The following is a 27,039-nucleotide window of genomic DNA, read 5'->3' on the forward strand; positions in this document are numbered from 1 at the left end:
CGCTAAACACACCATGCACGCACACTCACACAAACACACATTCCATCGGGCGGAGTCCGTGACGTGTCGTGCTGTTTGTGAATGAGCTGCAGCGAGCTGTGCTCACCTCTCAGAGTCCCAGCCAAGCCCAGCAGCGGAGAGAGGAAGGAAAAGTTTTTCCAAATGGATTTCTTTGGTGGAATCAAACGTTATTTGTTTTCATACGTACTTCTCAGTGGCATATTTATTACAATACAAACTAAAGAAGGTGAGTGACTTTTTTTTTTTAAGCAAATCATTTAAAAACCTGGTTGCATTAAATCTGTCTGTGAGATTTTGCTTAAGGAAAGCACGCGTGCCATGCGGGACACCAACTTAAAAGTTGTTGTTTTAACAACCAGGAAATATTCTTCAAGCTTTATGACAGTCCTGCACTGCTCTGTCTCTTTCTTTATTTCAATGTTTTATTTGGATAAAAAAAAGAACTTCGCGGAGTTTGGTTTGATTATTAACCATCAGCAATGCTGAGACTTCGTGTGCGCTGCAGTAAACCACGTCGCACCAGCAGGTGAAATCTGCCACAATTTGAGTGATTCCCCCCCCACTCCTCTATATTAAAAGAGGAATAATAGATTTCAACACGCTGACTCGAGTATATCAAAGTTTGCTGGCATGTGGCAAATGAAACGTCTAATATTCATGCAGCAAGCTGCCGCTCTTATTTAACTAAAATCTGATCGCTTCTTTAGTCTAAGAGCAAAACTCCAACTTATTCATGGCTTCTTATTTACAGATATCTCTTCTGAGGAATCAAAAGTCTAATATTTTTACTTATTTCAAACCAAACAAAATGTTTTCTGGATAAATATATATTTTAAAATAGGTGCATTCTCACTTACTGAAATTGTTCTCGTGTCTCCACAGAAATGCTTTTGGACATGAGGGCGTCAGGAGATGAACTGGGCTGGCTGACTTGGCCCTTAGATCAGGGAGAGAAGACCGGGGTGAGTAAAGCTCTGCTTCTGGTTTCTCCTCCAGCTCCCACGTTTCCTGTTGGAATTTGCCTTAAAGACAAATCAGCGTGGAGAAAATGCACGGAAAGGCTCCAGCTGAATGTAGACCCTCCAATTTGATGACATTTGACTATTTGACTCCTGTGGTTAGATGTGGAGCGGCTGCTGTGTGTGTATGTTTAGTTTTTTTTTTTTTTTTTTTTTTAATGAAAATCAGTTAACCTTATATGCGATAGAGTAGCAGGATCCTATCAGGAACTGCATCCAAGCATGTCTGGACTATACCAAAAGCTTAGGCAGACAGAATAGCTGCTAGCGCTCAACTGGGAATACTTGCGGCTTCTTGTGGTTTGAAGGCTTCAGCTCCAGAATTGTATGTCACAGAGCAATTAACTTTTAAAGTTTGCAGCATGTGGTGCCTCTCTATTTTTTTTTTTTTTTTTTTTTTTTTTTTTTTTTTTGGAGAGGATGGGTTTAGGATGGAGGGGAAAACGTAAACGTCTACATTTAGTGCAGTGCCCGGCACATTATTACACCAGTGTACTAGAAACATATAATGCCTTCCGATTGGGCTGCAGTTTCACAGTAATTGACCAGTCAGGCTCATGCAAATTCACAGCAAATGGCTTCATTTCATGTACTGATGAGTCAAAGGCATGTGCAAGCGTGTTTGTGATGGCTCACCCAAATTTCTTGAAGAGAAAAAAGAAGAAGAAAAGAGATAAAACCTTTACATAAGTTTCACTTTTTCATTAATCAGCCTCAGGTGTTTTAAGGGCCCCTTGTAAAAATTGTGAAAAATGTTCACCAGCTGTTTTATAGATGTGTGGGTTCTGCTGCTGCACATTTAGTTTATATGCACAGTCACACAATCGGCCAGCTAAGCACATTTTTTTTATTTTTTAATTAATAGGACAGGGGCTACATGCAGAGACTAAACCACAGCCTCTGTCTCCGTGGGGCCAGTTGTTTCTCAGGAGCCAAGGTTTTGTTAAAACTTGCTGTGACTTTTTTTTCCACCAGAAATATTTGTGGCACCATTTAATATGCAAGCAGCAAAGCTATTTGGGGAACATGCCAACAAGTAGCCAGAGGGGGGAGGAAAAAAAAAGAAAGAATTGGAAATAATTTGGTATCTTTGCAATGTCAGAAATGCTCATGCTCATCAGTCCCTGAGGTTTGCTGTATTGTTATGCTGCTCGTAAAGTGCAGTTTTCCATGTCCCAGAAATGTGTTATTGCTGTGAAGCTGTAAAAATATTCACAGGGAGTAATTAGCAATTTGTGGAGCATGGCTTCCCTGACACACACTCATACCGTTCATACAGTAGTACAATAGCTGAACCCTTATGAGGAGTGCAATAGAGCCTTTTTCCTTTGCTGTCTTGGTAGTTTTGGTTTGCACATGCTTATGGGCTGCCCAGGGCTCGGTGTTCGTACCTCTTAACCTTTTTCGCTTGTTTGTGTGTGTGTGCTCTTATTCTTTAGTGGGAGGTTGTCCAGAGGACTCTAAATGGCTCTCAGTTCTACACGTACTCCATCTGCAACGTGGAGGAGCGTGAGCAGGACAACTGGCTGCGCACCACCTTCATCCAGCGGCATCCATTGGCCTCGCGGGTTTTTGTGGAACTTAAGTTTATCGTACGCGACTGCAACTCTTTCGACGGAGCCTCGTTAGTATGCAAGGAAACCTTCAACCTCTATACGTCTGAATCGGATGCAGATGTGGGCACCACCTTCCGCAAGAGCCAGTTTAAGAAGGTGGCCACCATAGCTCCGGATGAGATCACCGGCAAAAATGAAATGCACATCAACACAGAGACGCGAGTGGTGGACGGGCTGTCTCGAAAAGGTTTCTACTTGGCCTTTCAAGACATCGGAGCCTGCATCGCTCTTCTCTCCGTCAGGGTCTTCTACAAAACCTGCCCGGGCACCGTACAGAATCTCGCCACGTTCCCTGAGACGGTGGCCGGAGGTGAGAACCAGCCACTTACGAAAGTGAGCGGGGTATGCGTGGATAACGCAGCCAGTGAGGAGTCACCTCGCATCTACTGCACCGAGGAAGGGAAGTGGGCGGTGCAGGTCGGACAGTGCCAGTGCAAACCGGGCTACGAAGAGGTCAAAGACGCATGTCAAGGTGAGCACATGCGATTGAGTCTCTGGAATTCTCAAAGTCTTTCTGTCTACAGGCGCTTCGTCTGGGTGTAAACCAGGATTTGCTTCCCAGGAGAGTGTGCTTTTTAAAGCACCCATCCAGCATTAGTCACTATTTACCTTTATTTTAATTGCCACGGGGTGTAAAACAGGCCTGGATGGCAGAGTGTGGATCTTCATGATGGGTATTATTATTGTAACTCAGTGGAATTCTGCCTTTGGCTAACATGGTTCTTTTTTTGCAATGGAAGGAATGTTGAGGCCTACTTGTACATGCCCTGGCATTATCCCTGACCTTGAACTGATACCTGTAAAATTAGGAAAAGTGTTTTTGGGTTTCACTATGACTAACATGTGCAGTTCTAAGGAAAGAGTCATGTGAAGCACTTTAAAGCCTTTGTGATATGGAGGCTTAAGTTGGGAGAAGAGGTTTCGAGTCAGGTTGTACTTGACGTATTCATTTTTCATCGCTGGTGAATCTCATTTGGTAACAAAAAATATTTGAAAACATATCTTTTAAATAAAGAAACCTTTGGGTTGGAGTCACGCTCAGCTTTCAAATCACATATTTTAAAGTCTTGCTCAAGCACATGGCCCTTTCATGGTTCAGGGCTTACAGCATGTTGCATCAGGTTGATTTCCTGCCACCTCATTATCACCTGCTCTTGTTATCTTTTGAGTGTGATATGTCGTCCAGTGATACATCTGTCCCTTTGCCTTTGTAGTTGTGGTGCAGTTGTGCCTAAAGTCCTGCAAAAGAAGGGTTTTATTATTGCGGTGAGGGCTGTCAGAGTGACTGAAAGTGATCAAAGAAGCTGGGAGGCTACTGTACTGTGATGGATTAGCATCTTTAAAGATGGTTTGGGGAGGGGGGGGGAAGTGGGAGGCGGCAGGAGGAAGCTTTTTGAGCCTCACTCACTTTGTTCATATAGAGCGTCACAGAGTGCTGAAGCCCTCCTCTTATGTGTGAACGGGCAAGTTGGCTGCATGTCGCCCTGTCTGCATCCATGTCTTGATCCTCCTCCCTCTGTTGTCACAGATTTACTGAGCTTCCACTGTGGGGTGTGTGTGTGTCTGACTTGAGCAGTGTATATGAACATATTGCACAGCCCGGCATGCAAGGACCTGTTCAGATCCGTTTCCATAACTGAACACCTGAAGACTCGGGAGCCTCATTCTCTGCTGCTCGTGACACTTGCTCGTACCCACCCACATGCCTGACCTGAATCACTCGTATATGGGTATGAATACCTCTAATAGACATCTGAAAGACATTTTGGGGGGCAGCGGTTGTAAATCCACCTGTGGCTCTGTAACAGATCTACTTTCCCATTTAGTTCCCCCACCAGTGGCAAAGAGCTGTTTTAAAAGCGATTACGTTTTCTGTCAGTAGATCATTTTTAGCTGCAGGAAAGTGGCAGGTAAGATGATTAGGGAGGAGAAGCAGGAAGGAATGAGCGAGAGAGAGGGGTCATGCAAAAGCGAGAAGCTGTGTTTAGAGGAGGGGGCGTGATTTTTTTTTTTTTTTTTTTTTTTTTTTTTTAAATGGAGAGAGGAGAGGAATGTAAAGGTAGGAGAACAATGGAGTGCTGTGTTTCCCACTGCATGGCCGGTGGAGCACACCTCCACCTCCTCTCCCTCGTGGTTGATACATTCCTGATCGGTTTGCTGAGGAGGAGCCTTCCAGCATTACTCCAGACCTGTGGAATTCCCAGGAGGGGGAAGAGCAGCTCCGGGTCGAGCCCTCACATAAAGATGACTAAACAAAGAACCCCCCCCCCCCCCCCCCCCCAAGGGGGAAAAAAACTACCAGGATGAAGTTAAATGAGAGGCCTAAGATGCATGAGGGCAGTTGCAGATGAAGGTGGAAATGAATCACAGAGCTGCAGTGTGGGCCAAGATGAATGGTTCAGAGAGCTTAAAGTGGAATATCCTACCGACGCACAGTTAATCATTCTCCCCGCTTCTTTCCTGTGTGGAGCGCTGTTACGGGAGAAACCACAAAACTTCAATTGTGGCGCTTTTTCGTACTTGGGTTGAAAGTTTCCATGTTCGGCGATGTGTTCACTCACTTTTATGACTCCTCGCTCTTCCCGTGGGACCTATTAAATAGAAACCTGTGACTTCATCTGGTTTTTGTCTCCCGTCTCTTCATCACAGCTCCTCACTGTGGTACTTTTTTGGCTTGGAGATCACTCTCTGTCAAACTGTACCGCAGGGATCTTTTTCCCCCTTTTCTTTTCTCTCCCCCCCCCCCCCCCCTTTTTTTTAAACCTCTGAGTTTTTGTTGTTGTTGTTTTTTCTTTTTTCTATTTGGTGTGTGGCGCTGTTCTCTTGGTGGCCGTCGATGCTCATCGTAACGACAGAACCGAGCAAACAGACCCTGAAGATAAAACGCATCGCTTCCTGCACTGCACTGAGTGTTTAGAGCAGTTATTGTAAACGTTTTTATGAACTGGTTGTAAATCATATGAGTCAGCAAGGCTGACAAGACGGGTTTTTTTGGGGGGGTGGTTTTTAAAATTGGGACACTTTTAGATACTTTACAAGTGTATATTTTGTAAAAAAAATAAAAAATAAAATCTTTTTACATTTTTTTTAAATTAAGCTTTTTATTTAATACTTAAAAATTTTCAAAAAAATTGTATTTAAAAACCCCACTTAATCTAAACTGTAAATAGAGCACCGAGGAAGCTTTCTTTGATTGTTTCCCTTCACCATCTGCTATGGATCAGGATGCTGTGGAAATAAACTTTGCTTTTTTTTTATTCTGTGGGGGGGGGAAATCACAACTTTCTTTCAATTACCAGGTCAGTCTTTTAAACCTCAACACTTTCCCCTTGTGACTCACTTTTGACACTGACAGTTTTCCTCTGCAGCCGATCACGCCCTTCCTTACCCACAGTCCTCCCTGGCACAATGCAATGGCATACCCGTTGCACCTCCTCAAAGGATCACAGCTGGTCCTCTGGTTTTTGTGTCTAAGTGCCCTGGTCCACACCTCCTCGGTCGCTCTAAAGCCTCAACAAATAAGGCCTAATCCCATATTATGGTTTACAGAAGACGCTATAGAAAAAGACACGCAGTGTGGAATATTTGGACTGCTGAGGGCACTTTCGGTGGAACAACTGTTTCCCCGAGTTCCAGTAAAGTTCCGACTCCTCTCTCCACAAAGGTTCCAGTAAACCATTTTCTCCCCCCCCCCCCGATGTCTGTGTCCGTGTTTCCGAGCTCGTCCTCAGCTGATGTAACAAACAGTTGGTGACTGTTGTAATTGTGACTGCATGCTGTGGTGAGTGATTTGTATGGGTAGTAATTGACTTGGGTGTGTTTAGTCTTTTTAAGCAGAGTAACTACTGGTTCTGCTTGCTTTTTTGCCTTTGTGCAATCTCTCTTTTTGCCGTCCTCTGCCCCCTCTCTCCCAAAATCCTCCCTGTCCCTGAAGAGTCTTTCTATTTTAGCCTCAATTTTCCGCCCTCTCATCTCGTATTTATTTAATAGTTTCTTATCTCAGCGGATTATTTGCATCGTCATTTTATCGCAGTTTACTCCCGAAACGCGCTCTGTTGCAGAAGCTGCCCCAAGTACAATAAACTTGCAGACAAACAAAGTCTTTCCTCCACGTCTTGTGTTCATGTCTCCTGTGAAATCACTGAGTGGCTGTTATTACTGGCCGGGGTTCAGGTCATGAATATGACACCAATAGAGTTTAAACATCCCGTTTCACACGGCTATGATGGGACTATTTAGACTGTGTACAATTCTCATCTCAGCCCTTGATAAATACATTTCTCCGCAAGTGGCTCGTAAAGATAAATAGAAGCTAAATTAGAACAAGTCTGCCAATGGGAGAGTTTTTAGTGGACGGGGAGAGGAAAAAACAACTGGCTTCATGTAATGGTTAAGCCATAAACATTTGATGGAAGTAAATTATTTAAAAACAAAATACTTGATCTGGCATTTGCAATCTAAAATGTCAGAGATCGACACTTCAGTAGATGTAAATTTTTTAATCTGGTTGCGCTGAGAGCCAGCTGGTTCCTCATGGTGACTGCAGACTTATTAAAACAAAGGTGTTGTGCAATTTCACTCAATCTGATGGTGACTGTGCAAAGACGTGAACACGGCACCACTCCTCAAGATGACAGGGATTTCATTTAGCTGGCTTAAAGTGGATTTTACACAATGGAATCATCTCACTCCTGCAGGATAATCCCCACACTGAAATTTTCTGCTCTACCAAACTCCTTTAACCTTTGATCCCTGTGGCTGATCTCCAAAATAGGGGAAAAAAGGGGGAAAATTGCTTAAGTCACAAACTCGTTGGACAATGCTGTTCATTTAGATGCACAGTCTAGATATAACCTTGGCTATAAACCCACTGTGATTACACTGATTTACTTTGGATTTCTCAGATCTTACGCCAAGCTAACGTCTGCCTAGCGGGCTGAACTTGAGTGAGCTGGTTAGGTAATGGGGGTGGGGGTGGACTTTCAAGTGGTGTCATGCACAGTCTTGTTGGGCCACGCTTTTAGTGAGCAGAACACTGGCAGTTAATTCAAACAAGATGACAGAAAATGTAGCACAAGTTTTTAATGTGGACTGCAGCTAATCATACTACTGTGGTTTAAAAAGTGTGACTGGTGTTGCGGTCGAGCCGTGGGGCACTTCATGATTTTATTTTAAAAAAAATGTATATACTTAAAAAAATAAAAAAAAAATAAAAAAAATCTGTGGTGAATACCTAACCCTACAGTGGCCCTGAGAGGTCAAACCAATTGCAACTCAAGAAAACACCAGCAAATAGAAAAACACAATGGAAGTTAAATAAAACTCAACAGTGTTTTTGCGGAGACATTAACGTGACAGAACAGTTGCGTCTAACCTTGTGAGGGCGAAAAAGTTGCAGGTAATGCATGTTTTAATTCATATAATGCCGTAGATGCATGTTTGCTATTAGCCATTTCCTGTTAGCTTACTTCCACAGCTGTTCCATCACATTATTTTCTCCCCCTAAAATTTGGGAGTTTTTCTGCACAGCCTTTTTTCTATTTCCGTTGAGTTTTATTCAACTTCCGTTGTATTTTGTGTACTTTGTGCAGCTTTTTTTTTTTTTTCTTGGTTGGTCTTTTCTTAATTTGCAGTGTGTTTGAACTCTCAAGGCCAGCATACAGTACTAACCACTTAAAACACTTGCTGAAAATTCAGTGAGTTCTAATGATTTTAATTGTAGGCAGACCTCCTGCCTCCGAAACATTTAGAAGATGTGCACTGTAACAATATGGCAGCCACATTAAGGTTTAGCTAGGCGAAAAATGCAGTTGTAGTCACTTGAGCTGCAGAATTAAAGACCAAAGTCTCTCACATTGTCCAAGTTAAATGAAGGAATTAGTAGGCAGTGGACCAAACAACTGTGAGGCACATGAGGGGGAAGCCCACTTTTTGAAACCTAAAAAATGTATAGCTTTGCATCTACAGTGTAATTAGCACAAATGGTTTCCATGCGTATTTTATTATTTATAATTAAATAATTATATGAACATTGAGGCACTGAGAACAGTGCTAGTTTTTGGATGTTCAGCAATCCTCATGTCATGGAAAACCAAAACAATGAGTGAAAAACGGGGGGGAAAAGGTTCTTTTGAACTAACGGGAAGTGTTTACTTTTCGTGTTCGTCATGACAAACAAGTGTTTTTGATTTACACGTAGTGCTGTGAATGTATTTTTAAAAAATTGATTAGTGCAGCTTTAATCGGAGTCCTCAACATTCTGACCAACACAACCAGTTTGTTTTTGCAGTCGCCTTATTTAGTTTCCAAATGTCCCTTGGCCCAAACAACTGACCCTTAGCAATTTTTAGCTTTTTAGTGTGCGTGTTGGTTGTGGTGGGGAAGTTGGGACATATTTCCTCTTGGTGACATTCCTGAGCCTGCAGGCTGTGTGTGTGTATGTGAAGCGCATTGTATTGTACTGCTGGTGTGTGAGGTCAGCACTTTCCTTCCCCCATGTCAGTCAGTCACCCCCACCTCCCCCAAGCACAACACCCACCCGCCCTTCACTGCTAACAGGACGAGCCCACAGCGGAAACCGGAGGTCACCTAATCCCTTGGTGACTCCCCAACCCGTTGGCTCAGGGCTTTCCATTGTCGGTCGATGCCGAGCGGCCTTGCTCAGCCGCTTTCCATTTCGTTGTCCTCCCTGATAACCTTTATTGTTTATTGGTGCATTTCGGTCTCATTTTGGCCACTTCCCCTAGCCAGGAAGCAGACAGTGATCAGCATCCAGCGTGTTACCTGTTGGCTTGTTGTGGTGTAGTAAAACGGGTGTCGCGTTTGCCACCTGGTCATCTGGCTCTACCAAGCAGCTTTGCGGAAAACCACTGGAAGCTGTCTCTGTTGGCTCACCTCAACCAGTACTGGTTTCTTCGATGCATCTGCAAAACCTTAGAAACGCTGAGCACATTTCGTGTCTGCTTGACTCGACCTTTCTCTCCCAGTTTTCCTCCTCCTGTCAGTGAATCTGGGTGGACAAAGGGAGTGAGAGGCGAAAGCAGATCGGGGAATTTATTGTGTTTGTTAGCAACCCCAGATGAAAGCCTGAGAGCAATTGTAAAACAGATGTAATGCCCTTACAGCTGCTCCATTGGTCAGCTAATCCCTTTGACTAATGCTTCTCTACCCACCCACCCCCAACATGCACACATGCACACTCTGCTCTCAGCCCTTACACCTTTACTGCCTTCTGCTGCTCTCCCCTCCTTTACCTCAGTGACCCCCCACCCCAGCTCATATTACCATTTCACCTCCTTCAACACAGACCCCCATTGTTCCACTACCTCCGAGTACCCCAAAATGCTAATGGCGTGTTGTCACCCTACATACAAACAAAATGACATGACATATTGCAATTACAGGTTTGTCCCAAGGTGGAGAAAACCAGGGGGATGGGGAGTGTAATAAGAAGACAAGGGTACAGGCAAATGCCTTTAGTTATACTCGGGGAGCCATTCTGATTAAGATCTAGACATTGCATTTCTTGGTTGGTATTATTTTTGCAAGATGTTTTTTCTTTTCTGTTCACTGGCTGTAGTTCTGAATTTATCCTTTCTGTCTCCCTCCTCCTCACTGCGAGCATGTGTTTGTTTTACTTGGCCACTGACTCCCTGTAAGCCATGCACAGTTTAACTCACAATTGCCCTGAGGCAGACATGACCTTACTGCCTTTAAAAAGCCCTGCACTGGCTTCAATTGTTGGGGGACCAGGGGGGTTTCCCCTTAACCATGTGCTGCCCGAGTCCTGAGGGCCGATTCCTGTTGTTGAGCCACCATGTTACCCATTCATCCATCTTTCCGACCGTGCATTCATCATTTCGGCGCCTCCATCCATCTTAACTTCAGCTGACAAGCCTTATGGGGTGGCCATCGGAGGCTCCCACTCCAGAGCCACTCAGGCTCCCAGCAATGTAGCGGGCCCCTGCACTCACTCTCAATAAACAAACACAGAGCCACTCGAGGCACACGGGGCCTCTCAAATGACAAACAGTTCCTTTCTTTGTAGCTACAGGGAGGGGAAAAATGGCCAGTCTAACTTTGTGAAATGTTTCAACTCTGAAGAAGCTGGCTGAGAGACATTTGTATACACGATCATTCATCTAAGGAGCCCCCCCTCTCTTTGTGGGTTTAGTGCCTCTGTTCGTGTTGGGTCAACACATTCTGGCTTCCTTTTGGGTTATTATTCTGTCTCAGGTCTCTGGTAGCCACAGCGGCAGTTCTTCTCCTGGTCACGCTCCCCTTATGCTTCCATGCTTTGATTGGCTGCTTTAGGAAGGAAGTCTGCGTCAGTCTCACACTTCCTGTTTCCTGTTGTGTCCAGCAACAATCCAAAGCCCCTCTCTCCACCTTCTCCGTGGAACAAGGAAGTTGTCTTTCACCGGACTTTTCTCCTTTGTCGAGGAATCCTCTCATCAAATACCTCAGCAGAGAATCATCTACTTTCATTTACCGTCAGTGACTCAAATGTTCATGATACACAAACTCCTTGACCTTTTTTTGTTACAGCGGAGACCTGGGCTGAAAATGAATCTGCTCTCAAGGCGCTCTGGTACAGGCCTCCTGTTGGGTGGTGTGCGCTGGAATGCATCTTGATTATAGAGGGGACTCGCAGAGTAAGGCCATCATCTCCGCAGGCCTGACCACGATGCATTGCAGCCGGCACTGTAGCGCCAAAAAGAGGCTAGTCCTCCTCTTTTCAGTTGCCATGTGGCATTCCGGCTATTCCCATCTGCAGCGCTTGGTTGTTTGTATGTTTTCTTTTTTTTCTTCTTTCAGCACTTGAATGGCATGGCATTCTCTTTGCCTGTTGGTCAGCGGTGAATAGCAATGTTAATGGGTTAGCTGGGAGGCTTTTTAGAGGCGACCGGGAGGAGAGAAAGGAGAGGAGGAAGGAATTTGGGGATTACGAGGAGGAGAGGTAGGGGTATGAATCGGGGTTTGAGGCAGCAGCTGTTCCCCCTTCTCAATGAGCGAGTTCACCCATCCCCGTCTCCTTTCTTTCTCCCCTCTTTTCTTCAGTCCTCAGCAGGATACAGTATTTCTTCTGTCCCCTTCACACCACCTCTCTCCTGCCTCTCCTGTCCTCTTGCCTCGTCTGCGTTAATGAGTAGCAGTAGCTGTTGGTGAAACAGCTGGCTGAGACAGAAACGAGGCGCTGTCTTGAGGGAGGATTGAGTAACGCGTAAGCCTGTTGGCCAAACTTAAAAAACAAAACAAAACAAAATACCTCAAGCTGAGCTTTTTCTGTCTTCTAATCCTTATATAACACACACACCCGTTCACAGCAGCGCAGCTCCCAACCCGCAAAGATCGAGGAAAAAAACAAGCGAAGCTGGAGTGAAATGTACGGTTTATTGAGGAAATCCCCTTGATATATCTTAAACAGAGCCACAGCCATGTGCTGTCTGTGTGTGTGTGTGTGGGCACTTGTAGGTTGCAGATAAACTTTGACTCATTTCGACCTCAGTGAAAGAATTCTGCGTGAATCTGATTTTTATCGTCATCCTCGGCTCTCCTTTATAAGTCGCCCCTGTTGGAACACACACATTTTGCCTTTGATTTGAATGTTTTGTTGCTTTTCCTCTGTCAGCGGCGTTAACCACAGTCTTTGAATATCATGAAAGGTTCTTACATTGTCTGATCTCTATTTCTAGCACCTCTTTTGAATTTTTTTTTTATCACTTGAACCTTTACAAGTGAGAAAATGTAAAGGTCTGTCATTACTCATTAGCTATTTACTCCAGAAATACAACTTGGAACAAAGGCAGAGATGTCTTATTTTATGTTTCTGTGTGTGTGTGTGTGTGTGTGTGTGTGTGTGTGTGTGTGTGTGTAGTTGAACTGACTTAGCAGAGGGATGTGAACAGGTGACAGGCAGTAGACATAATCCCTGTTCTGATGTCAGTTTGTCCCATGTGTCCAAGGCTGTGCTTTGCATACATGTATGTGTTTTCTGTGCATGTGTTCGGTGCACACATGAATGCGTGTGTGGATGAATGTGCAACGGCGTGAGGACACGAGCGGCAGCAGGCGTTGGAATGCTCTCGCGGAGTTAATGGGGAGCCATCTCGTTTTCACTCCCCTTTATGGCACGCTCTCTCTGAGATTTCACACCACATTAAGTTCGTATTTCACCGCGGCTACGCACAGCTGGACCCCTACCTGCGTCTCTTTATTCAGAGTTGGACGTGTGAAATCGGGTGTCATCTTATCTGAGCGATACAGTTTCAAAGATCTGCATGTGGTTCTGTAAAAGGAAAAAAAAAATAGAGATGATGGATTGTCAGGCGCACGCGGATGCAGTTTTGGGCTGATTCTTGGTGTTTTTAATGAAAGCTGTTGCTTCCATTCCTCTCTCCCGTTGCAGCACTGAAAACCTAAGTATCGTCAAATGTGGCATAACTGGTTGTGCTTTGAGAGACGGTGAGAAGCCAGCAGAGGAGTGAGAGAGGTGGCGTTTTGATTTATTGATTTGATTAACATTCAAATTCAAATCTCAGTGAAAACAGTGAAAAAAAACAAAAAAAAAACAAACAAACAGTGAAAACAGAACAAAAATCTACCATAAAGAAAGAAAGCATGAGACAAGGCTAATCAAAAGGTATTGGCTGAAGCATTTGCTTATTACGCCAACCCTTTTCACAAAATATCTTTTTGTATGCAGCTCCTGTACACAGGGCTTGAAGAAAATAATAAAACAAAGCAAAAACCAACCAAACAACCAACCAACCAAACAAACAAAAAAACAAAGAAAAAAAAACAAAACTTTCCACCTTAGATAAGTAACTACATCAAAGCAAAAGAATCAAGAGGTTGTTTTTTTTTTTCTCCTTTTTGCTCTTTTCATTCTTGATTTCTATATTTTTCTATTACTCTATTTTTAAACATGTTTTTAAACAAGGAAAATGAACTACACCTTTTTAAATCACTGTCATAACTATTCCACAGGTTAACTCCTCTAACAGAAACACATCTCTGCTTTATATTTGTCCTTATCTTGTTTTTTTTTTTTTAAAGAAATCTGTTCCCCTTAAGTCATATTGACTCTCTCTGACTTTGAACAGCTTCTGAGTACTGGGGCAAAGCAAGTTATTTTGTGCTTTATACATTATCTGTGCCATTTTATATTCAACTAAATCATAAAATTTCAGGGTATTCAGATTAATAAACAAAATGTTAGTTGGTTCTATATAGTTTGATTGGTTTATAATTCTTATAGCTCTTTTTTGTAACTTGAAAATATGAAGAGTGTTCGTTTTATATGCATTACCCCATATCTCCAGACAGTAAGTCATATATGGAAGCAACAGAGTACAATAAAGTGTGTATAATGATTTTTTTGTTCAGGACATGCTTTGTGTTATAGAGAATAGCAATGGTTTTTGACATTTTTGTTTTCACATGGTTTATATGAGACTTCCAACTCAGCTTATCATCAATTATCACTCCAAGAAATTTATTTTCGTACACTCTTTCAATTTCAATTCCATTAACCCTTATTTTAGATACATTTTTAATTTGTCTAGTGCCAAAAATAATCAATTTTGTTTTCTTTATATTTAATGATAACTTATTTACATCAAACCAGTTTTTTAATATATTTAACTCCTTTTCCGCTGTAGTCAGAAGCTGTTCTAAGTTTTTACCTGAGCAGTACAGAGTGGTATCATCAGCAAACAATACACATTTTAACAGTTTGGAAACACTACATATGTCATTTATATATAATATAAATAATTTAGGGCCCAGCACAGAGCCCTGAGGAACACCACAAGTTACCTTCAACTGCTTAGATTTTACATTATTGAATTCGACATATTGATATCGTTCATCCAGGTAACTTTTCATCCACTTGTATGCTATCCCTCTTATGCCATATCTCTCTAGTTTATTCATTAATATAGAATGATCAATTGTATCAAACGCCTTTTTTAAGTCTATAAAAACACCAACAGTATATTCCTTATTATCTATTGCATTAGATATCCCTTCAACAAGTTCCATCACTGCCATTGAAGTGGACCTTTTCACTCTAAAGCCATATTGGTTATCACTTAGGAGATTATGCTTCTCAATATATTTATCAAGTCTATTAACAAATAACTTTTCTAAAATTTTTGAGAACTGTGGGAGTAGTGATATTGGCCTATAATTGGTAAACTGACATCTCTCTCCGTTTTTATGGATTGGAATAACTTTTGCTATTTTCATTTGTGAGGGAAACACACCAGTTTGAAAGGACAGATTACAAATGTATGCGAAAGGTTGCACTATATATTCTATAATACTTTTAACTAATATCATGTCAATACCAAAACAGTCAGTGGACTTTTTATTTTTAAATGTCTTCACAATGTTAATTATTTCTCTATGAGTTACAGCACCAATAAACATGGAGGACACATTCTGAGTAATATGTTTATTTAGGTCGTTATTATTTCTTGACTCTGGAATTTCTTTTGCTAAATTAAAGCCAACATTTACAAAGAAATCATTAAATTCATTTGCAATGTCTTTAGTTTTATCAAGCACAATATCTTTATCTTTTTTTAAATAATCTGGATGATTCTTATTTTTTGAGCCCTTTTTGATTATACTGTTTAATATCCTCCATGTTTCTTGTGTGTTACTTCTACTTTGCTCCAATAATTTGTGGTAATATTCTTTCTTACTTGTTCTTATAATATTTACTAATCTATTTTTATATAACTTGTACTTTATTTCAGCATCTTTTGTCCTCTGTTTTATGAATCTCTTATATAGATTATTTTTCTTTTTACATGCATGTTCTATCCCCTTTGTGATCCATGGCTTATTTGATCTGTGATGCTTTCTAGTGATTTTCATTAAAGGACAGTGTTTTTCATATAGTGAAATTACAGTTGATAAGAATGCATCATACGCACTATTTGAATCTTCATTTGCAAAAACCTCATTCCAATTGTGTTCCTTTAAGTCCACCTGGAGGGCAGCAATGGCTCTTGTTGTTCTATGTCGTATCATATCAAATATTTGATTCTTTTGTTTAGTTTTAATCCCAAAATAATTTTGAAAAATTGCAAAAACAGGAAGATGATCGCTTATATCAGTTATAAGAAGTCCACCTACTATTTCATGGTCAATTTTATTTGTGAATATATTATCTATCAATGTAGCTGTATCAATTGTTATTCTACTTGGTTTTATAATTACAGGGAAAAGGGAGTTACTATACATTGTATTTATGAAATCTGTTGTTTTCTGTTGTCCATTTGGGTTTAGCAAATCTATATTAAAATCACCACAAATTATTTGCACTTTTTTATCATTTAGGTTGCTAAACATAGCAGCAAGTTTTTCATTGAATATCTCAAGGCATGAACCTGGTGTCCTATAGATGCAACTTATAATTATATTGTTAGCTTTTTCAACATGAATTTCAATAGTGACACATTCCAATATGTTATCTATGGTGCTTGACATGCATTCAATCAGACTACATTTCAAAACTTTATCTACATATAAAGCAACACCGCCTCCTTTTTTATTCACCCTGTTCATTGTAAATAATTCGTATCCTTCCAGTCCCATTTCACTAACTTTCTCATTATCGAGCCATGTTTCTGATATTGCAATTATGTTAAACTTTTTTAACTTACTTAAACATTCTGTAATTTTAGAAAAATTTTTATACAGGCTTCTACTATTGAAATGTATGACCGACAATGCATTTGCCATTTTAATATTCACATTGAATTGGTCATCTGTATAGTACTCACAAGTATTATTGGTGTTATTGTAGAAGTGGGTATCTGGGTCAATGTTACTTTCAGGGTCATTCATGTTGTGCTCTGCTTAGTTAAACGTTTTGAAGTTCGTTTTCTCAGCGTGTGTGGCAAAATAACCACCTTGACAGTCCTTTTCATAATCAAAGTCTTCCTCGTTAGAGGTTGAAGAAGTAAAGGGCAGGAGTGCAGGCTGAATTGGGCTCATCTGAGTATTTTAATAAGTAGAGCCAGCACCATGCAAACTCTTGCACATGTTTTCCCTACAAAATATCTTTCACTTGGAGGTGGCTGAGGCTGAGGAGGTAGAACAGGCCATCTGCTAATTGGAAGGTTTGATCAATCCCTGTCTGCAACCAGCAAATTACTGAGCCCTGTATAAATGTGACTTTTAGTCTTGACATGTCAACTTAGCCTGATTGTGTTGCACATGAGGTCAAAAGTTCACAGCATTGCTGCTCTATTGACGGGTGTAGAAAGGTCTGGAGAAACTAGCTTTGCATTGTCATTTGGGATGCTGCCTGAAGTCATTTGTTGTTCTGCTGCTTATGCAAATGTCGTCTTTGTCTCTGCAGAATGTCGGCCTGGCTCTTTCAAAGCGGAGGCATCGAGTGACGCGTGCGAGCCATGTCCTGCCAACACCGATACGCTGGAACATGGTGCTGTGCTTTGTCCCTGCAAGGATGGCTTCTTCCGGGCCCCAACCGACCCCACTACTGGACCCTGCTCAGGTGAGACCCGTGGAAGGAAAAAAAGAAACATTTGAAATGAGGATGTGTTTGCTACTCAGCCAGTGCAACCAGTGCCATTTCCACACGTGACCTTTCCAGTGTGTAATCAAAAGAGACATTTTAAAAGTGACTGTGAATCCTTCAGGATGTGCAGGGGTGTGTTTATGGTTTTGAACTGGCAGCATGACTTTCAGCCTACACCGGACATGTTTAAAAGTTATTTTTATCAAACTTCTTTTCTAAAAAAAAGAAGTATATTTCAAGTCATAGCTGAAAAAAAAAAATCCCACACATCTGGCATCGTGTGCTTCTCTTCTTCGTTGCTCTTAATGCTGCGTGCATTTCAAACCTGTGCTCACCAGGCCCCCCCTCTGCACCACGAGATCTTTCGGCTGTCCGTCAGCCCTCCGTGGGAAGACTCATCCTCTCCTGGACCCCCCCTGAAGACACCGGAGGTCGTAATGACATCACCTACAGCGTGGAATGCCAGCGCTGCGATGGGGTTGTGTGTCAGCCCTGTGGGGAGAGAGTTCGCTATGAGCCGGGGAGCACGAAGCTGACTGAGGCCAGGGTGTCAGTGAGCGAGCTGGAAGCTCACCTCAACTACACCTTCATCGTGCAGGCGCACAGCGGCGTGTCGCAGTTGGCTAGTGAGGCTCAGCGGCCAGCATCCAGGAGCAATGTCACTATATTTCTGCACTACACAGGTGAGCACAGCTGATATGAAGCAGCAGTGTGGGGCTATCTGTGAGGTAGCGACAACTCCACAGGTTGAAAGATGAACTGTCGGATTTCAGCTCTAAAGTCTATTATTTTATCTATTGTTTCTTATATCCTCTCAGCTTTTCACATCACAAAAAACCCCTAATATTCTCTACCCTCTCCTTAGATCCCCCCCAAATTACCACAATGCGACTGGTGGGACGGACCTCCACCAGCCTGGCTCTTTCCTGGGATGTATCCCCTCGACCACGTGCCCAGCTTCACGTCCGGTATAAACTAACTTACCACAAGAAGGTGAGCATCTTTTGTTTTTCTCACCAGGAATGCCCTGAAATCAAACTTTGTCTTATGTATCATTTTGGTTTTGTGTCAGTGTATGTGTGTTTCGCATGTTGTTTAAATAACAGATCCACTGGATCTATTTTGAATATTCATAATTATATCACGAGGCATAAATTTTCAAAATCAGACATCGCCGTTTTGGCCATAAGCTTAAGCCACTAATATAAATGGCTGCAGGATCACGTCTTCTGCAGTAACACTGGCTGCTTAGATCACATTTCTTCCTCTGCCTCCCAGGATGACAACCTTGATAAGACTACCTACACCGTGCTCACGCTCGACAAGAACTCTGCGCAAATCAAAGATCTGGCCCCGGGTACGGCCTACCTGTTCATTGTGCAGGCCCTCGGCAGCGATGACAACTCCGAAGGCTCCAGAATGGAGGAGCATTTCGAGACCTTGACTGAAGGTACTTAGCAGAATCCCTCTACAAGTTTCACTAGTTTCATGCAGATGTGTGCGTCTAACCTTGTTTTCTCTTCCAGGAAGCCCGTCTCAGAACTACACTGTCTTATTAGTGGCGGCAATTGGGGTGGCGATGATGCTGATCGTAGTGTTCGCGTTCCTTTTCTTCCACAGACGGTCAGTAAACGTCCCGCTCTGCTTCCCTTCCCTCCACTCTCTGTCTGCTAATCGGTCAGAATAAGTCCTCCTCCACCAGCTTCCTCCCTCATTCTTCTGCTTTTCCTTTTTGAGGGGCCTCCAAATGGCCCCCGCATTCATCTCTCCTCACCTCTCACTTTTTCCCTTCCTTTAGCCAGCTTTCTCTTTCTATTTATCTGGATTTGTGTCCCAGCATTCACTGGCGAGGAATTTGCGTTGAATGTGCCTTGTCATTGCTCAATGGTGATATTCTAGTGAGTGTTGGGGGGGTAGTGGGGGGGCCCTTGAAAGGAAATTTGCCCAGAGTGGTACATTGTTGGTGATAAGAGGGGCTTGGTTCTTTCTGCACCAGGCCACGGGTACTTTGTCAAAGGTGACCTGGGTCTCTGCTGTAGCAGATTGTACTGTAGCCCGCCTGTCTACCTCCCTCCCTCCCCTCCTGCTCGTCTGTCTTTCAGTCTTTAAATCAGCTTTGCAAACACAGCCTATCGACAGCCGCTATCAAAGGGCCACTTCTTTCTGAATGGATGCATTGCAGCAGTGAAAGCCTTAGAGCAAAAGAAAAATTGCTACAAAGGTTGCCATGTGCTCTTGATGTTAAAGGAAGGAAATAATAAAGAGATAAAGTAGGGCATTAATTTGCAGATGGATTTTTAAAAATTTATTTATTCCTTTTTTTTTTGTTTTGTTTTTAGAAAAAGGAACTCTCACACCAGGCAAGGACCAGAGGACACGTACTTCTCCACCCCAGGTAAAATTAAATAAAATTCTCCCACCTTTCTGTCTCATTTCAATGAATTGACTTGATTTATTTGTTGACCTACAATAACAGTGTTTGTTGTTGTTGTTGTCTCTTCCTTTGGTTGACAGAACAATTGAAGCCTCTGAAAACCTACGTGGATCCACACACATACGAGGACCCCAACGTGGCCGTCCTCAAGTTTGCCACCGAAATCCACCCCAGCCACATAACCAAACAGAAAGTCATCGGAGCTGGTGAGTGACAGCCCTGCTGAGACAGTCTGTTGTGGGTCTTAGCTCTGAGACGTTGAAAGATTTTTCCAATCCCCCAAATTCGCTGTTTACATTGTGCATTTTCCACAGCTTAGCAGGGTGACTGACGGTGGTTACTTCAGTGAGATTAACATCCGTCAGGCTCGCACAACAAGTTGAGACATTTTATTGTCTTGGCTGTGGCACCTTTTTTGTCGTGGCTCAAGTTGACAGCACACTTACACAAAAAAGGAACTGTTGCAAGAACGGTGTTTTGGAACGATATCAGAGCACCTTCCTGAGCGCTGTCGGCTTTTTTTTTTTTTTTCTTTCCATTTTCTGCCCCACATGATGATACGTTTACTCAACTGCGACAAACTTTTACCCTGTAAGCAAACGGTCTTTTCCAACACCCGCTTCCCACGACCGCGTGCCCCCCACCCGTTCTCCTCTCGTGACAGCTGATTCCCATGCCCACCCCCCACCACCACCCTGAACTACAGGCTAATAAAACAACAACAGAGAATCAGGCTCTGAGAACACACCTCTATGAGAGAGCCCCGGGCAAAACAGCCGCGCAGTCTTCCTCATTTTCAATCTGTAGCACAGCCAAACCCCTGTGGGTAAACTCTTGAGATGTATCAGATGCATGTTCCAATATTGGGCATCTAGTTTTCAACTCAAGTGTCTGAGTGATGGTGTTTTTTCTTTTTTTGTTGCAGGGGAGTTTGGTGAGGTGTACCGCGGTATTCTGAAAGCGCCGGGGAGGAAAGAGGTGGCAGTGGCTATCAAGACACTGAAGCCTGGCTACACCGAGAAACAGAGGCAGGACTTTCTGAGCGAGGCCTCCATCATGGGCCAGTTCTCCCACCAGAACATCATTCGCCTAGAGGGAGTGGTTACCAAATGTAAGGGTTTCTGTGAGTTTGGCCGCTTCTTTTCTAAGTTTTATATGTTTCAGTTGTTTTGGTGCAATGGAAAGATGTGTAATTTATTATTCTTGGTGGCTTCTTTGTGCAGTTAAACACGCCATGATCGTAACTGAATACATGGAGAATGGAGCTCTGGATAGGTACCTTAGGGTAAGTCCACAACATACAGTTTTTACTAATGCAACTATCTCTGTGAGTATAGCCACAAAGAAGCTGTTAAAAACACAAGAACGAGCTCTGAAGTTCAGAGTTTGATCCTTTTTCTTTTTTGTTTTTTAAGTTATTATAATAACTGTTTTGTTTCTTACACCAGGACCATGATGGTGAGATTTCTTCCTTCCAGCTGGTGGGCATGCTGCGTGGCATCGCTGCAGGCATGAAGTACCTCTCTGACATGAGCTACGTCCACCGAGACCTGGCTGCCCGCAACATCCTCGTCAACAACAACATGGAGTGCAAAGTGTCTGACTTCGGCCTGTCCCGGGTGCTGGAGGACGATCCTGAGGGGACGTACACCACAAGTGTGAGTAGATGTGGGCCTTCCTGAGAGCTTTTCTCCAGCCAGAATCATCTTACCACGTTTTAAAGATCTGTTTCTTACCGTTTTTTAACATTTTTTTCTCACATAGGGAGGTAAAATTCCGATTCGCTGGACAGCTCCAGAGGCAATAGCATACAGGAAGTTCACCTCGGCTAGTGACGTGTGGAGTTTTGGCATAGTCATGTGGGAAGTTATGGCTTTTGGAGAAAGACCTTACTGGGACATGAGCAACCACGAGGTATGTGCCAGACAAGCAAACTTCATAGAATTAAAAAAAAAAAAGACCACAAAGTTTGAAGAACCCTGTCATTTTAAAGAGAAAAAACAAACAAAAAAAGGGCTAATGAGATCAACTGTTTCCAGGTGATGAAGGCCATCAATGAAGCTTTCAGGCTCCCGGCACCTATGGACTGTCCCTCAGCCGTTTATCAGTTGATGCTGCAGTGCTGGCTCCAGGATCGCGCCAAGAGGCCACGTTTCGGAGACATAGTGAGCCTGCTGGACAAGCTGCTGCGCAGCCCAGAGTCCCTGAAGACCATTGCAGACTTTGACCCACGGTAAGATTTATTTAAACACTAGGCAGAAGGCTTATAGTGCATATTTTTCTAGTGCTGACTCTACAGTGGCTGCCACTATCAGCAACCAGTTCTTGGAAAGAGCCCTTTAACCAAAACATTTGGCAATACAATAATAATATAAATTACTTTTTTTCCCTCCTTCTGTCTCATTTATGTAAACGTCCTTTGAGCTCTTTCAGCTTCCCTTCTGCTAGATGTTAGGACGGAGCCATGCGATGTGCATTGAAGACTATGCACATCATTATTAACAAGTCTGTCAGGGAAATGACTCAGTTTATTTAATAAATCAAGGCTTTTTTTTTTTTTAAACAGTTTGACTGACGTCTGACTGGACTTTTGTCACAGGAGTTTTAAAACGTGACTAATTTGACTCGACGCTCAGCTCAGAGTTGGCCGTCTGACTTCAGACTCAACCTTTCCTAGCTTCAAAGGAGAGCTTTAGGCAGCAGCTCAACCATTAAGTTTAATTTTACAAAATTGCAGGATGTTTAGGGTCAACTGGGGCAGTGGCAGTGTTAAGATGTTATACTTAAAAACATCAGGACACACTGACACCTTTGCTGCTGGGCTAATGGAAGAATTATGCGTGCTAAAGATTTTTTTTGTTGTTTTTCATTCTTTTGTTTTTGATGTTTTTTGTGTGTGAGAATACATACTTTCACCTTTGTGAAAACGCATTAGAGCCAGAAACGGTGAGAAAGGACAAAGGATGCCACGCTATCTTTCGCCCCAACTCCTCAGACTGGTTTTTATCACTGGTTTCCTGCACAGTAATTGCAGTTCAGTCATCAGCCTTTGTTGTGGGGAAAGCCTGCTGATTATTATCATTTGGATCCATTTTACTTTACCAGCGTATCCATCCGCTTGCCAAGCACCAGCGGCTCAGATGGCTCTCCCTTCAGGTCGGTGTCTGAATGGCTGGAGTCCATCAAGATGAGCCAGTACAGCGAGAACTTCACCTGCGCCGGGATTGTCACCATGGAACAAGTCCTGCAGATGAAAACTGAGTAAGTGTGACATGATATTAAAGTAGCAGTTATCTTATTTGCTCACAGGTTTTAAGATTGTAGATCCAAAAGTTGCACACTTGTTTTTCCTCCCAGCCCCTGACGGACTTCTCTCGGGCAGTTCATGTATCTGTTTTCCCAAAGATGTTAAGTTTTAACAGCCAGCAAAATAGTTTGCACTCAATATAATCGCCAGCCTCGGTTACAACTTAAGAAATGTTTGAGATGGAAAATTTAATCGAGGGAAGGAGAAGAAGTGGGGCTCATTTGTGGTTGGCTGACGGTGGTGGCTTGTGGTTACTGCAGTTCTTATTTTTCTTGCCCTCCTCCATCCTTTCTCTCCTCCCTCCCTGCACCCAATCACACCCGCTGCCCTGGACGGCACTTTTACTCGAGCCCCTAACAAACCGCCAGTTTTGCCCGTTTAGATCGAAGGCCTTTTGTGGCTTCTTCAACATTAAAGTAGGGGAAAGAGGGGGGGGGGAGGAGGGAATAGGCTGTAGAGGAGCAGCAACTAGAGGAGATTACTGAATTGAAATGGATGTGATTTCTGGAGAGATTGAAGAGGTGCGCTCAGAAAGTACTCCCTGAACTCATCACAAGATGGTTGAGGCAATTAGATCTTCCCTGACTCCCCCGATTACAAAAGGGGTAATTTAATGAGATGAACTCAACGTTTCGGGAAGAAAGGCTTAGTGAAGCATATAGTATAAGGTTGCTTTAGCTCTATAACGAGGGCCAGAGCATTTTCTAACCACATGACCAACCAAAAATAAACCCCTCCACACCCCATTCTGCCACAACGTATATATGTAGGTCTTGATCTTGGGAAGATGGGCAGACTGTGAAGCAGAGACAAACCCTTTTGAAGTATTTGTCATACAGTATGGTGTGATTTCATGGCCCCATGTTTCCATCTCGGGGCATCTGGTAGCACTCTTGGAAAACCAGCAGTTATTTACAACGCGCCCTCTGCTTGCCAGACAACTGATTCATCGTCAGCAGAGAGAATCCTTGTTAAGTAATTAAGGCTTTGACTTTAGGCTGCTGCTTTGCAGGGCTTTTGCAGGTTCGCGTCGTGCGCTCGTCGAGCCCCCTGTGATGTCCTTTTTATTTTTCTTATGAAAGATCAATCAAAGCCTTGGCAGACTGCACACTTGGAAAGCATCCCACGTAGGCATGAATCGGTTCAGCTCCGGGCTGGCATTTCATCACATCGAATGAGTCAGTGATTACTTCAAGGCTCGAGAGGCAGGAAGGATGTGCGTGAAAAGTGTTGGAATGTGGCCAGACTGTAAATCCATGTGGCGCTTCTCTTATATATCCTCCTCGTTGTGTGTGTGTCCTTTGCAGGGATATTAAGAACATTGGAGTGAGGCTGCCTGGACATTTGAAAAGAATTGCCTACAGCATCTTGGGCTTAAAGGACCAGACCAGCACACTGAGCGTGTTTGCAGTGTGATCCTTATAATGAAGGGAATTCAAATCAGGCACTGCAGCCGGCAGCCCTTTGAACTCTAAACGGAGCTGGAGCACTACTGCGGGGATGGCTTGGGATCATCAGAATCAAGAGGACTGTGCCATCCTTTCAGGCTGACTGAATAAGACAAGCTTACTGTACATTTTTTCTGATTTCTTATCTACAGGGAATGGAGCAAATACACACCGACAAATATATCAAGTAGACTGTGTATATTTGAATATCTATTTTTTTTACTATCCATAATTTCTGTACAGATGCAATTTTATCTTTCTTTTCTCTTTCTTTTCTTTTTTTCCATCTACGGTTCATAAAACGGTCTACTCCTTGGAATGCTTTACACAAATCGTACCCTGAGCTTGTTGTATCCAGTACCAAACAAACAAGCGAAGGAACAGTCAAGGTGTGATCAGCCTTTTTGTTGTGACTGTGGTCGGCAGTGATGTCACAAAATCTTCCTTTAATTGGCACCTTGCTCCATTTCCTGTTAGGCCGGCCGGTGAGGACGGAGCGCCGCAGTGGCTGAAATGAGCTTGAGCTGGCCCAGAGTTAAAGAGATGGTGTTGCCTGGGTGCATAAACACAGATGGACCTTGTGTTTTTACTGGCCGCCTCCTGGCTGTGTGCAGAAATTAAGCTATAATCTTATAAGTGATGTTTATATGAGAAGAAAAAGAGAGGACATATGTGAGGTACTCTATGTGTACAGAATCCCCCCCTCTCTTAGTTTATAGGAACGAAAACCTACAATGAAGCACTTGGATCGAAGAATCAAGAATTGCAGTAGTTTGCAATTCCACTCAAAAGTTTCTATTGGAATGCAGCACGTTTGTTTGTAGTGTGCCGGCAAACGAAGAGGGGGAAAAAGAAAAAAAACATACCCTGGGGAAAAAAATGGTGAGGATTAAATAATGAGTGGTTGTGGTTGAGACAATTTCACACTAAATAATAGTTTGGTTTGCAATTTCAATGTCTCCTTTAGTTTTGTAAAAGCTTTACAGACATTCGTTCATATTCTTGTTGGTTTGGGTAACACGTCGACTGGATGAAGCTCTATGAATAGACAGTTGCTTGATTTCCGACATTTAAAGACTTTATCTTTTTGTTAAAGTGCCTCTTTCTAGGAGTTTAGCGAGAGTTTGCTTCCGTCTATATAAAAGAAGCGGCTCTATAATGTAGTGGATAGTGGACAGTGTGCCCCAGTGCTTTAATTGATGACTGCAATGCGTTGTGTTACTGATGTACACCTTCCTTTACTTGAATTTTTAATGTATTTTCAAAGTGTATCTATGATTCTGTTGTAGCAGTTAGACACCCATCTTTGGAAAAGGGATTTTTTTTATTACTGTTTTATTGATTGCAGTTACATTTTGTATAGTTTTCATGATTTCGCTATTTACCAACTACCAAACAGATTATTTTTCTAAGTTCATCACTTTCCAAAGCAGCATCTCCTACTTCTTTTGCTTTCTTCCTTCATCAAAGAGCAATTTCCTCCCTTTGTGCCTGTTGTTTTATACTGTATTTAATAGTGTATTTATTTTGAACTTGTATTTATTTATCCTGATAAACATTGAGCTGGGTTTATAATTGGAGCTTGCTCTCTTATTGTCAGTAATTTAAAAAAAAAAAAAAAAAAAAGCTGTAATGTCCCTTTTTTTTCATTCCTGGTTTCTTTTTACTGCCTTTGTTGCATTTGCGGAGCAATAAAGTCTCGAGTTTGGCAAAGCCCGTTGCATGATGGACATTAAAACAAGCAGAAGAATGTGTCTTTTAAAAGACGCCATGTTTTTACACCCACCTGGGTATGCTGATGCTATTGGGTGTTTTTAATTCTAGAGTTGGAAACTATAAAAAAAGTCCTCAACGAACTCTTTGGAAACAGATTACAAGGCTGCTCCTGAAAATGTTTTACAGGAGTTATATGATCTAATCAACATTAAAAAAAATCTCACATTTAACTCTGATTCCTGCATTTATTAAAAATTTATTTTAATGGCATTTAATTACTTCTTGGGAAATGATCTGATGTGTAGTGCTGTGAAATTTTACAGTAATGAGAAAAGGAAAGTTTTCACTGGACTCTCTGCAGTCCTGTGAAAAACTAAGAACACCCTTACTGCTTCCATACGAATTATGAGGGTAGGTAAAAGCCAGGTGTAACAAGTCGATGAGCTGATCATCAGCGAACACGGCATGGAGGAGTCCTGATCTCGGCTTGTTTTGAAGCCACAGGACATGACCAACTTGCAGTCATTGAGTCAACCATGAATTCCGCTGTGTATCAAAGTACTCTAGAGTCTGATATGAGGCCATCTGTGATGGCTAAAGCTTGGATTGAACTGGGTCAGGACGACGATCAGAACAGACTGACAGGAAAAAAACAAAAGTCCAGGTTTTGCAATTGTCTAAATTGCTGCAGTGGGAAAGGAGGTTATGAGAGCTGTGCTGAGAAAAATGCCCACAAAGAGGCTAAAGTCATATATAAAATGATCACATCAAGATATCGCTGCTCAATGTGGTTCTACAAGCTACTGAATCCTGGTGTGTGTATATGAGAACAAGGAAGGCAAATCTTACATCCTTATAGTATAGTCATGCATAAAAACCAGAATCAGTTTTAGCACCACAGAAAGTCTATCAATCATT

General features: G+C 42.5%; 1 protein-coding gene across 2 annotated transcripts; it reads left to right on the forward strand.

Moving 5' to 3' along the window:
* epha2b (eph receptor A2 b) lies at positions 1-26,345 on the forward strand. Of its 2 annotated transcripts, none has more exons than XM_085394970.1 (17): positions 1-247; positions 904-983; positions 2,480-3,128; positions 17,037-17,192; positions 17,555-17,899; positions 18,082-18,209; positions 18,495-18,666; positions 18,743-18,839; positions 19,556-19,611; positions 19,731-19,856; positions 20,576-20,773; positions 20,874-20,935; positions 21,099-21,308; positions 21,415-21,564; positions 21,690-21,883; positions 22,756-22,911; positions 24,265-26,345. In XM_085394970.1, exons 1-17 carry the CDS (start codon positions 82-84, stop codon positions 24,371-24,373), a joined length of 3,054 nt encoding a protein of 1,017 aa, XP_085251096.1. In that variant the 5' UTR covers positions 1-81; the 3' UTR covers positions 24,374-26,345. The 2 variants fall into 2 exon arrangements, with proteins under 2 accessions (XP_085251096.1, XP_085251097.1); XM_085394971.1 differs by having other exon boundaries at positions 2-247; positions 20,576-20,761.
* Positions 26,346-27,039: the final 694 nt, after the last annotated feature.

This window comes from Rhamphochromis longiceps, linkage group LG20 (genome assembly GCF_057381845.1).
Source record: "Rhamphochromis longiceps isolate RC_006_pf linkage group LG20, R_longiceps_female_GT1.1, whole genome shotgun sequence".
NCBI lineage: Eukaryota > Metazoa > Chordata > Actinopteri > Cichliformes > Cichlidae > Rhamphochromis > Rhamphochromis longiceps.